General features: G+C 56.6%; 2 protein-coding genes across 3 annotated transcripts; both read left to right on the top strand.

Moving 5' to 3' along the window:
- The first annotated feature begins 910 nt into the window (after positions 1-910).
- GPSM3 (G protein signaling modulator 3) lies at positions 911-3,640 on the top strand. The gene is made up of 5 exons (XM_057698085.1): positions 911-1,005; positions 1,834-1,878; positions 2,093-2,201; positions 2,404-2,603; positions 2,856-3,640. Exons 1-5 carry the CDS (start codon positions 976-978, stop codon positions 2,991-2,993), a joined length of 522 nt encoding a protein of 173 aa, XP_057554068.1. The 5' UTR covers positions 911-975; the 3' UTR covers positions 2,994-3,640.
- Positions 3,641-4,216: 576 nt separating this feature from the next.
- PBX2 (PBX homeobox 2) lies at positions 4,217-9,590 on the top strand. Of its 2 annotated transcripts, XM_057698081.1 has the most exons (9): positions 4,217-4,704; positions 5,642-5,715; positions 5,951-6,198; positions 6,298-6,488; positions 6,669-6,804; positions 6,924-7,077; positions 7,455-7,543; positions 7,664-7,750; positions 7,864-9,590. In XM_057698081.1, exons 1-9 carry the CDS (start codon positions 4,484-4,486, stop codon positions 7,954-7,956), a joined length of 1,293 nt encoding a protein of 430 aa, XP_057554064.1. In that variant the 5' UTR covers positions 4,217-4,483; the 3' UTR covers positions 7,957-9,590. The 2 variants fall into 2 exon arrangements, with proteins under 2 accessions (XP_057554064.1, XP_057554065.1); XM_057698082.1 differs by lacking the exon at positions 7,455-7,543 and having other exon boundaries at positions 4,431-4,704.
- Positions 9,591-9,713: the final 123 nt, after the last annotated feature.

Genomic DNA, 9,713 nt, shown 5'->3' with positions numbered 1-9,713 from the left:
GGGTTCAGGGTGCTGGGATGAAGCAGGTCCAGCCTCTCTCAGAAAATAAGGATGAGGGGTTACAGGAGGGTGGGGTGGAATGAGAGAAGTACCCCTGAACCAAGAACTGCAGACGGATAGATTGTAAGATGTTCTTTCCTGTATATTGTTCGCAAAGGGAGCCTCTATCGCCTGTAACCCCAGTACCCACAAACGGCTGACATATTTATTGAGCACCTACTGTGTGCCAGGCACTCTGTAGGCACTGAAGGCAGGGCCAAGGGTCACTACAGCTGATGACTCCTTGCATTCTCCCCACCTCACCCCACCCCCAAACAAACCACTGCAGGGATGAAGGGCCACTCTTCTAGCCACCACTATCTCTAAGAACCCAACAATAAAGGTTTTTCGAAGTGTTACTGTCTTTTGGAGGGGTTGGGGAATGGAAAAAATATGACATTGACTACATAGTGTTTTCATAATTTTGTGCCCTAGGTTCAACATTTGGGTGGAAGCTTTGAGTATAATTTTAAGGGCATGAATAAGTAGATTTGGGGTCGTATGTTAATTTAGGGTATCATCTAAAGGCAAGAGTCTGTGTAGCGCAACGAGAAACCACACACACACTAAACCATGCATGTCCTTTGTCCCTCCCCCAAGGGCATTTTGTTATAACCACTTGGGAGATTCCTAAGGCCTCAAGTAGAGGGAAATAAAGCATCTCAAACTTTAACCACCATTCAGCAGTACAGTTATACCTCTTTCATGGCGATGGGCCTGAGACCCAGAGGTGTGAAGCATTTTGAAAATGAGTAATAACTACCATTTATTGAGCATTCACTATGTGCCAAATGCTTTACCACATTTGATCTTCATATCAATGCTATTAAAAAAAAAAAAAACTCCATTTTACTCTTTCAGAAACTGAGGCACAGAGATTGTATTTGCCCAAGATTGCAAGGCATTAAGTGGCAGAACCTGACCTCTTCATATTTCATGTTCGGAGTCACTCAGCTAACACGACAGGTTGCCATTTAGAGGTCTCAAATGTCTCTGTCTGTCCTGTTTCCACCTTGGTGCCAGCCAGCCTGACCAGCATTGATCAAAGACCAAGCCAAGTTGTGGTCCTCTCCCTTTTCCATTTCATGATGAGAGGAAAGCTTCCCTGCATCTCTTACATTTGGTGCATATTTTGTGCCCTGAATAGGTTGTAAGCACCTATAGGGCAGTGAGAACTATTCAACACATATTTGTTTGACACAGTGCTACGGGCATACGTATGTTTGAGGGCATGGCCTCCTGGGATCTGAGTCTTCTGCTTCCCACTGGAAATAAGTCTGAGGGAAGCTGGAAAGCAGGGGGCGGGTCCTTCTTAGGGAAGATACCTGGGGTAAGGAGTGGGGGGGTAGGGGGGATTCTGAGGAGTGAAACCACTTCCTTTGTAGCTAGTTCCTGTGTTGACAGAACTGAAGGGGAGGAGGGGGGTGGAGGGAACAGAGCTGGGGGTTAGGGGGCTACTGAGGCTCTGGAGATGAGAAAGCCAAAAGTCCTTCCCCACTCCAAACCCCCACCACTACTGCAGCTGGAAGAGCTTTTCCTAGTCTCTGTGCTCCCCTGGGGTGAGAGAGGTCAAGCAAGCAGTCTGGGTGGGAAAAGAGAACTGGAGGAAGTTGACAGGGATGGGCGGGGCCCGTGGGGGGGCTGACCAGGAACCCAGCTTCCTGCTCAGTACCCAGGCATCCAGCCCCCGGCTCACCCCCACCCCTTTCAGCCCCTACTCCCCTCAGGAACTCAGGGTTCCGGCCCTCCTCCCAAATCCCAGCTACCCCTCCCCCATCGGTTTCTCCCCTCCAGGGGATGGAGGCTGAGAGACCCCAGGAAGAAGAGGATGGTGAGCAGGTGAGCTCGGCACAGGGTTGGGGAGGCTGGCACTGGGCTGGGAGAGAGGGAGGTGAGAGGACCTGAGGCAGAGACTGAGTAATGGTGGACTCAGGGGACTTGGATGGGCTTGGGCACATTGAGGCAGGAACAGAGACACAGAGAGAGGAAATGGGCTGCTGGCCTAGCCCTCTGCCCACCCCACCCCCACTTGACTGGAACGGATGTCTCTCAGCATCAGGGCCCCCATCAGGATGAGCATGGCTGGCCCCCTGTGAACAGCAGCGCTCGGCCTTGGCGATCTGCTCCTCCGTCCCCTCCTCCTCCAGGGTCCCGCCACACAGGTACCCCCACCCACCCAGGGAGCTCCCTGACCCCGGTGCCCACATCCTTCCTGATCCCATTACTAAGGCCCACTCCATCATGGGCTCTCTCCCCACCTCCCCTGGACTCCCCATCACACCCCCTTAGCTCTGACCCCCAACACACACAACTCCTGTCTGCCAACTTCTCTGGGTCTCTGAGCCCTCCCCCTCCTCTCCCCAGCCCTGGGGCCCCGCTCGGCCTCCCTGCTCTCCCTGCAGACTGAGCTCCTTCTGGACCTGGTGGCTGAGGCCCAGTCCCGCCGCCTAGAAGAGCAGAGGGCCACCTTCCATCCCCCCCAGAACCCCCCAAGCCTAGGCCAAGCCCTGCCCCGGCCTCTTGAGGACAGAGAACAGCTCTACAGCACCATCCTCAGTCACCAGGTGAGACACCCACCCACCCACCCCACCCCGGCCCCCACCAGGAGGCAAGACCCAGGCTTCTTGGTCTCTTGGCCCCTGTTTCTTTGGGTCCTACCCCTCCTCCCCAGGCATCTGCCCCCACCCCTGCCAGGTCCTACTCCCCCTATCCCCATCACAGGTGTCCTATATGCCCTTCACACCAGCCCTGGCTCCTTTCAAGGCCTGCTCCTCTTAGAACCTCACCAACAATCTCCCCTCCCTCCACTCCTCCAGTGCCAGCGGATGGAAGCCCAGCGGTCAGAGCCTCCCCTACCCCCCGGGGGACAGGAGCTCCTGGAGTTGCTGCTGAGAGTGCAGGGTGGGGGTCGAATGGAGGAGCAAAGGTCCCAGCCCCCCCCACACACCTGCTGAGACTTGAGCCCCCACCAGCCCCTCTGCACTCCTGGGGCTCAAAAGCTGGGCAGCCCACTGCATGCCCTCAACCCTGCCAGGCAGGGGCACCAGAGACTGGAAGACTGAGCAGAAATCTAAATATTCATCGCCCTCATCCATCTTTGCTGGGAACTGGAGCGGGTGAAAGTCCTCAAACCCTGGGAATAGTCAAGGTAGGATGGACATTTAACTCCCTCCATGACCAAGTATGTAGGAGCTTGAGGCTGTGAGAGGATCCCAGCCACAGTGGGACACCTCACCCTCTCCTCTGCTCTCAGGGAGTGGCTGGGAGTCTGGGTCCTGAGCTGTGGGGACACCCCCAGTAGTCAAGCCACCAGGCGGGATCTGAGGGCTCAGGCCTCCATCTCCCAAAGGAAAGGCAAATCTCCCAAGGTCTTGACCTGAGAGACAGTTCCACCCTCCTTCCCCGTAAGAAGACAGGAAGAGAGGGCACAGCAAAGACATAAAGACTATTCTCCCACCTCCATCACCGGCACCCCCCAGCCCCTGGACTGAGGGGCCTACAGGCTGTGAATGGACATTCAGCCCTGCCCACCCTCCCTCCCCACTGCTGTTCTGAGCTGTCTGATGTTTGACTATATGAATAAATATAATTCCCCTCTGGACTGAAGACTGGTGTCTGGGGTGGCGGGGTGGAGGGTAGGAAGGTGAGGCCGGAGGCCGCCACGCTCCCCAGTCTGGCCAGAGGCCAGCTCCCCTCCCTGGCTGGTTAATTACCGGCTCATTAAGCAGCGGCTGGAGACCTCCCTAATTATCCCCCCCAGCCCCCCTTCCTGGTTTTAATTAAGTAGAACAGGGAGGGGAGTCATTAGTATAAGAAATATGAACTAAGCTGCCTGTGAACCCAGGCATTCCAGCGGCCAGAGTCCTCATCAGCTAGATCCCGGATTCAGAACCCAGGCGCAAGGCCCCCCAGCGTCCAGCACGCCCCGCTTCAAGGCCACAGAAGTCCAGCCCCTGGGACCTTCCCTTATTTTCCCCACGGGCTAGTCTCCTCCCCTCCATCCCCTTTCCCCTCCTCCACTCGTTCTCAGTTCCTCTGTTTCTGTGTGTCTCTCTCCGCCCCCAGCTCCTCCCTGTTCCTCCTCTCTTCTCCCCTCCTCTTCCTCCCCGGCTCCCCTCCCCCAGCCTCCCTCCCTCGCTCCCCCCCTCCTCCCTCCTCCCTCCTCCCTCCTCCCTCTCTCTCACACACACCCCCGCTTGGGCCTCCTCTCTCTCTCCGGCTCCATTTTCTCCGCCGCCGGGGGCCGGGGTCTCCTGTGGGGGGCCCAGACGGTACCCCAGGTCTCCCTTCAGGGCCGGGGTGAACCCCCGGGAGAGCCGGGAGCGGGGGAGACGGGCGGGGGTTGGGGCGGAGGGAGCAGCGGCCCCAGCGAGTTTGGGGGGGAAGTAACCAGGCGGGGGGGAGGGGCGGAGCAGGGAGGGGGCCTCAGGGCCCCCCCCCAACTATGGACGAGCGGCTGCTGGGGCCGCCCCCTCCAGGCGGGGGCCGGGGGGGCCTTGGATTGGTGGGTGGGGAGCCTGGGGGCCCTGGCGAACCTCCCGGTGGCGGAGACCCCGGTGGGGGTAGCGGGGGGGTCCCGGGAGGCCGAGGGAAGCAAGACATCGGGGACATTCTGCAGCAGATAATGACCATCACCGACCAGAGCCTGGACGAGGCCCAGGCCAAGTGAGTGCCCCCAACCCGGACCCAACACAGACCCAGCAGAAGCCCCATTCACACGCTCTGAATCCTCTGGGAGCCCCCCAGCTCCAGGACCCTCCCCAGGATACTACAGGTCTCCTCTCCTCACCCCACGGGAGCCCCAAGATAAGTGATCCCTCTCAGACCTCCCTTCACCCCCAGTCCCTGAAACCTTCAAAAAGGGGAACCCTAGGTGGTCTCACCACTCCCCCCCCAAACATTCCCCTGGAATATCCTTCCATCTCCAGAGCCCCCTTCTGGCTCCCAGACTAAGAAACGGCTATGCTGTCTTCTCCCCTAACTCTCCAGCCCACCCCCATTCTAGGGGCCTCCACACCCCTGCCCAGGGCACCGGCCATTTCTCTCCACCCATGGCCCACCCTTCAAGGGTCCTCGCTCACCCTTTGCCCCTGCTCAGTTGACACTAGGAGCATCAGAGCTTCCTGCCCTGCTCAGTCCCAGGACCCTTCACACACCTCTGTACTACACTCCCCACTTTAGCTCGGCACCCCTAACCCCCTCTGGCACCTCAAACTCAGACTCTTCTCCTCCCCAGCCACCTTCTGTCTTCCTCTGAAATCTCCCTAGTCACTCTCATTTCTGCAGCCATCCCCAAAATCCCCTCTGTACCCTTCTAGACCACCTCCCATGGCCTCTACCCGGCCATGGTGCCTCTAGCCTGCTGCACCTTCCCTCCGTCCAGTCAAAGGCAAGCGGCTTCCACACTCTGGGAGCTGAGCTTTGCCCAAGAAGCCCCCGACTCCATTCGGCCCCCAATCCTGCTTTCTCCGGCCACAGATTTACCCACCACGTCCCTTATTCCCAGGCTCCCCTCTCTTACCCTCATGGGCGTGTGGTTTTGTGTCTTTCCCACTCCCCCATGTCTATAGCCTCTCAACTTTTCTCTCCCATTCCTCCCAAGGAAACACGCCCTAAACTGCCACCGAATGAAGCCTGCTCTCTTTAGTGTCCTGTGTGAAATCAAGGAGAAAACCGGTATGTGGGTCCCCCCTTCTGATTCCTCAGCTCCGGCGACAGAACCCTGTTCACTAGAGAACTTGGGCTAAGAGTTTGACAACCTGGGGCCCTGAGGAGTGTGGGTCAGGAAGATTGCCACGGGGTCCTGGGAGGGAACCCACGCCTGGAGACTTGGGTTTCCGGGAGGCACCAGGAGGGCCGAGAGCTGGGTGTGGGGTCCCTGGGTCCCTAAGTCCACTCCCCTGCACGCTAGGCCTCAGCATTCGAAGCTCCCAGGAGGAGGAGCCGGTGGACCCACAGCTGATGCGCTTGGACAACATGCTTCTGGCAGAGGGTGTGGCCGGGCCTGAGAAAGGGGGTGGCTCGGCGGCAGCCGCTGCCGCCGCTGCCGCCTCCGGGGGCGGTGTGTCCCCCGACAACTCCATCGAGCACTCGGACTATCGCAGCAAACTTGCCCAGATCCGCCACATCTATCACTCAGAGCTGGAGAAGTATGAGCAGGTGAGGAGAGGAAGCTGGAGGGGGCGGACGGCGAGGCCCTTAGAGGGCATCCCAGGGCCGGAGGGCTCCGCCTCACCAGACCACCGGCCCCCACGGCAGGCATGTAACGAGTTCACAACCCACGTGATGAACCTGCTGAGGGAGCAGAGCCGCACGCGGCCCGTGGCGCCCAAGGAGATGGAGCGCATGGTGAGCATCATCCACCGCAAGTTCAGCGCCATCCAGATGCAGCTCAAGCAGAGCACCTGCGAGGCCGTCATGATCCTGCGTTCCCGCTTCCTGGATGCCAGGTGGGGCCCGGGCCCCCGGCCAGCCCCCGGCTCCTTCCCATTCTTCTCCAAGCCTCTGGGCCACCACGCTGCACACCACAACACTGTACTCCACGGCAGCGGTGCCCTGTGGCGTTAATCAACGTGGTGGCCCTGCTGGGACGCCAGCATCCTCCTCACCACCCCCTCTCTCCTCTGTAGACGAAAACGCCGTAACTTCAGCAAACAGGCCACTGAGGTCCTGAATGAGTATTTCTACTCCCACCTGAGTAACCCATATCCTAGTGAGGAGGCTAAGGAGGAGCTCGCCAAGAAGTGCGGAATCACTGTCTCTCAGGTATTGGGGAGGCTTGGGGAAGAGTTTTGGGGGCACAGAGCTCTCCAGTCCTATTGACTAAGGTGTTTACAGAGGGACAGGTTCCCACCTGAGCCTCCTTTCTGCCCAACACCCCGCAGGTCTCCAACTGGTTTGGCAACAAGCGGATTCGCTATAAGAAAAATATTGGAAAGTTCCAAGAGGAGGCAAACATCTATGCGGTCAAGACCGCCGTGTCAGTCACCCAGGGAGGCCACAGCCGCACCAGCTCCCCGACACCCCCTTCCTCCGCAGGTGGATCCCGCTGCCACCCTGGCTGGCTGTTCTGCATGCTTCCTGCTTTTGTTCCCACTTCCTATCTAGGCAGGATCATAGCAGAGAGGGGGCCTTCTGGGGTGAGCGGGACCAAGCTGAGATGGGGTGGGGATATCGGGACAGAGGCCACTCTAGTGACGTTACTTCTGCCTTTCTTAGCAAGTGGCCAGGGGAGGCTCAGGAACAGCCCACTCCTGAGTGCTGCGATGTTATTTTGTGGATAATTTGCATATGTGGCGCACCCCCGCAGAGCTAGTTCAGGGGGCTTTTTGAAAACTAAGAGCTGTGGTGAGTCTCCCGTCTGCCATCACAGGCTCTGTTACACTCTTCCCTCATTCCCCCTCTGCTCCTCCAAGGCTCTGGCGGCTCTTTCAATCTCTCAGGATCCGGTGACATGTTTCTGGGGATGCCCGGGCTCAACGGAGATTCCTACTCTGCCTCCCAGGTCAGGTGGTCCATCTCACCTTAAGTAGGGCTTTCCCAAACTCGGTTTCCCTACTTTAGGATATGAGACTTTTTTTCTTTTAAGGCTTCTCACTGTCCTGTTCTCCTTTGTTGCCTGCAGGTGGAATCACTCCGACACTCGATGGGGCCAGGGGGCTACGGGGATAACCTCGGGGGAGGCCAGATGTATAGCCCTCGGGAAATGAGGGTGAGTACCTGAAGCCCCTCTCACCAGGATGGGAAGGCCTTTTCCCTGGCAGCGCTGTCCCCCGTGCTGGGTTTCCTTAAAACCCTACCCCAACTATCTGCCTCTTTTTCCAGGCAAACGGCGGCTGGCAGGAGGCTGTGACCCCGTCCTCAGTGACATCCCCAACAGAGGGACCAGGGAGCGTTCATTCTGACACTTCCAACTGATCTCGCCCCTCAGGGCCACAGGGGTTGGGGCTCACAAGGCAACTCTTGAAGAGGACGGAGGCATCCAGAGGACAAAACCCAGACACAGGAGAAGCACACGATAGAGAAGGGCAAACGGGGTCATCCCCTCCCTGGCCAGACTCTCTCAGTGCTGGGGGTGCTGACGACATGGCGGGGAAGGTGGGGTCCCTTAAGGGGAGAGTGGGGTCTGTCTCCCCCTTTTTTCTTTTTTTCGTTCTTTTTTTTCTCCTCCTTTCTCTCTCACACAGAAACACACACACCCAGAATCCTATTTTTCGGATCTTTCCTCTTCTCTCTCTCATATACACACACATACAACTATTCTGTTTCTTTTCTCTCTCTCTGGGCTCCCCCACTCTCCCTCCCCTACCCCACTTATCTGCTCTGGGATCTGTGGAGAAGCCAGCCCTGCCCAACCAGAGATGCCAAAAATGGGGACACGACTTCTGGACAGAGGACATGGGCCACGCCCCCTGTGCCTCCCCACCCCCTGCCCCTCCAGACGGCTTTATTACCTCATACGCAGCTCATCTTAAACCAATAGAATCGCTCGGTGGACGAGAGTGTCTGACTCAGATATCTACCTCGGAGGGAGTTTCTGCTACTTTAGGGAATTGTTGACTGGGCTTTGGGGTTGAACTTTTTTGTTTTTTAAGGAAAGAAAATTTAACCCTGGGATCCATCTGTATTTTTTTTTTAATTTTGGGGGTTTTTGTTGGTGGTGGTGATTCTTAATTTTTAATTTAGTTTGGGGAAGTAGATGTGTTTATAAATACGTTGATTTGTTTTAAATTTCTTGCTTTCCCATACTAGGGGTGATAGCCAAAGGGGTCATGATAAGAGAAAGGGGAACAAATAGAACTGGTAAAGAGGGCTGCCTGGCTCCAGTCCTGTCCATCAGGAAGTACATTTAGCAGGGCACCAAGCCTGCCCCCCCTAAAATCACTTAGGTGTTCTCCTTTGCTTATAAAGTCACTTAGGTGCTCTTTGCTTGTGCAGGCAGCTTTCTGCTGCATTTGATGTGGAGGCAGTCAGGGGCTTGCTCTGCCAGCCTATCCTCCCCTCTTCCCACAACCCTTGGGCAGGGCTCGATTCAGTAATTTTGAGCAAATGTCACCTTCCCCTGTGAGTGACACATCTAAAATCTTTTTTTCAAACGACTCTTTGCAGATTGAAGGGGGAAGAATGGGGAGGGGGTCATGGCCAAATATGTTAAATATGGGTTGGGGTGTTTGTGTATGTGTCTCCCTCAGTTTTCCCAGAAATGAGGTATCTTTTTTTTCTCAGTCCAAATCAAGAGGGTGGGCAGAGAGAGGAGGGAGGCTGCAAAAAGCCAGGTAGGAGGGAAGGTAAAATCACCACAGTCCCACCCTCGGCCCTGAACCCTTACTATCTGAACCCCTCAAATATCCTCAGGATTTTACAAGACTGTCATAGTGGGGAACGCCTCCCGTCAAAGATCCGGGCAGGATTGGGGGGCAGGTTGGGAGTGTGATGGGTGGGGGCGGGAGGCAGTGGACCGGGGGCAGTTCTCTCCTCACTTGTAAACTTGTAGTTTCACAGAAAAAAAAAAACAACGCAGTTTTAAATAAAGAAATTTCTTTTTTCCCTGGGTTTAGTTGAGAATTCTTTTCAAAAACATGAGAAACCCCAGAAGAAAATTTTTTTCTCTCATCAAGCCCCAAACAGGTTCATCCCACCCCAAGGTCCATGGCCTTGCCCTCACCACCCAGGCC

The sequence above is a fragment of the Hippopotamus amphibius genome, chromosome 11 (genome assembly GCF_030028045.1).
Source record: "Hippopotamus amphibius kiboko isolate mHipAmp2 chromosome 11, mHipAmp2.hap2, whole genome shotgun sequence".
NCBI lineage: Eukaryota > Metazoa > Chordata > Mammalia > Artiodactyla > Hippopotamidae > Hippopotamus > Hippopotamus amphibius.
The sequence above is the reverse complement of the archived record's forward strand: the minus strand, read 5'-3'. Positions and strand labels throughout refer to the sequence as shown.

Bases quoted from the DNA above. Each gene is read 5' to 3' on its own strand.
- PBX2 (XM_057698081.1), top strand. From the start codon at position 4,484: ATGGACGAGCGGCTGCTGGGGCCGCCCCCTCCAGGCGGGGGCCGGGGG. The intron at 5,716-5,950 runs GTATGTGGGTCC...CCTGCACGCTAG, and splicing joins TGAAATCAAGGAGAAAACCG to GCCTCAGCATTCGAAGCTCC. The intron at 7,751-7,863 runs GTGAGTACCTGA...CTCTTTTTCCAG, and splicing joins ATAGCCCTCGGGAAATGAGG to GCAAACGGCGGCTGGCAGGA.
- GPSM3 (XM_057698085.1), top strand. From the start codon at position 976: ATGTTCGGAGTCACTCAGCTAACACGACAG. The intron at 1,006-1,833 runs GTTGCCATTTAG...TCTCCCCTCCAG, and splicing joins TCACTCAGCTAACACGACAG to GGGATGGAGGCTGAGAGACC. The intron at 2,202-2,403 runs GTACCCCCACCC...TCCTCTCCCCAG, and splicing joins TCCAGGGTCCCGCCACACAG to CCCTGGGGCCCCGCTCGGCC.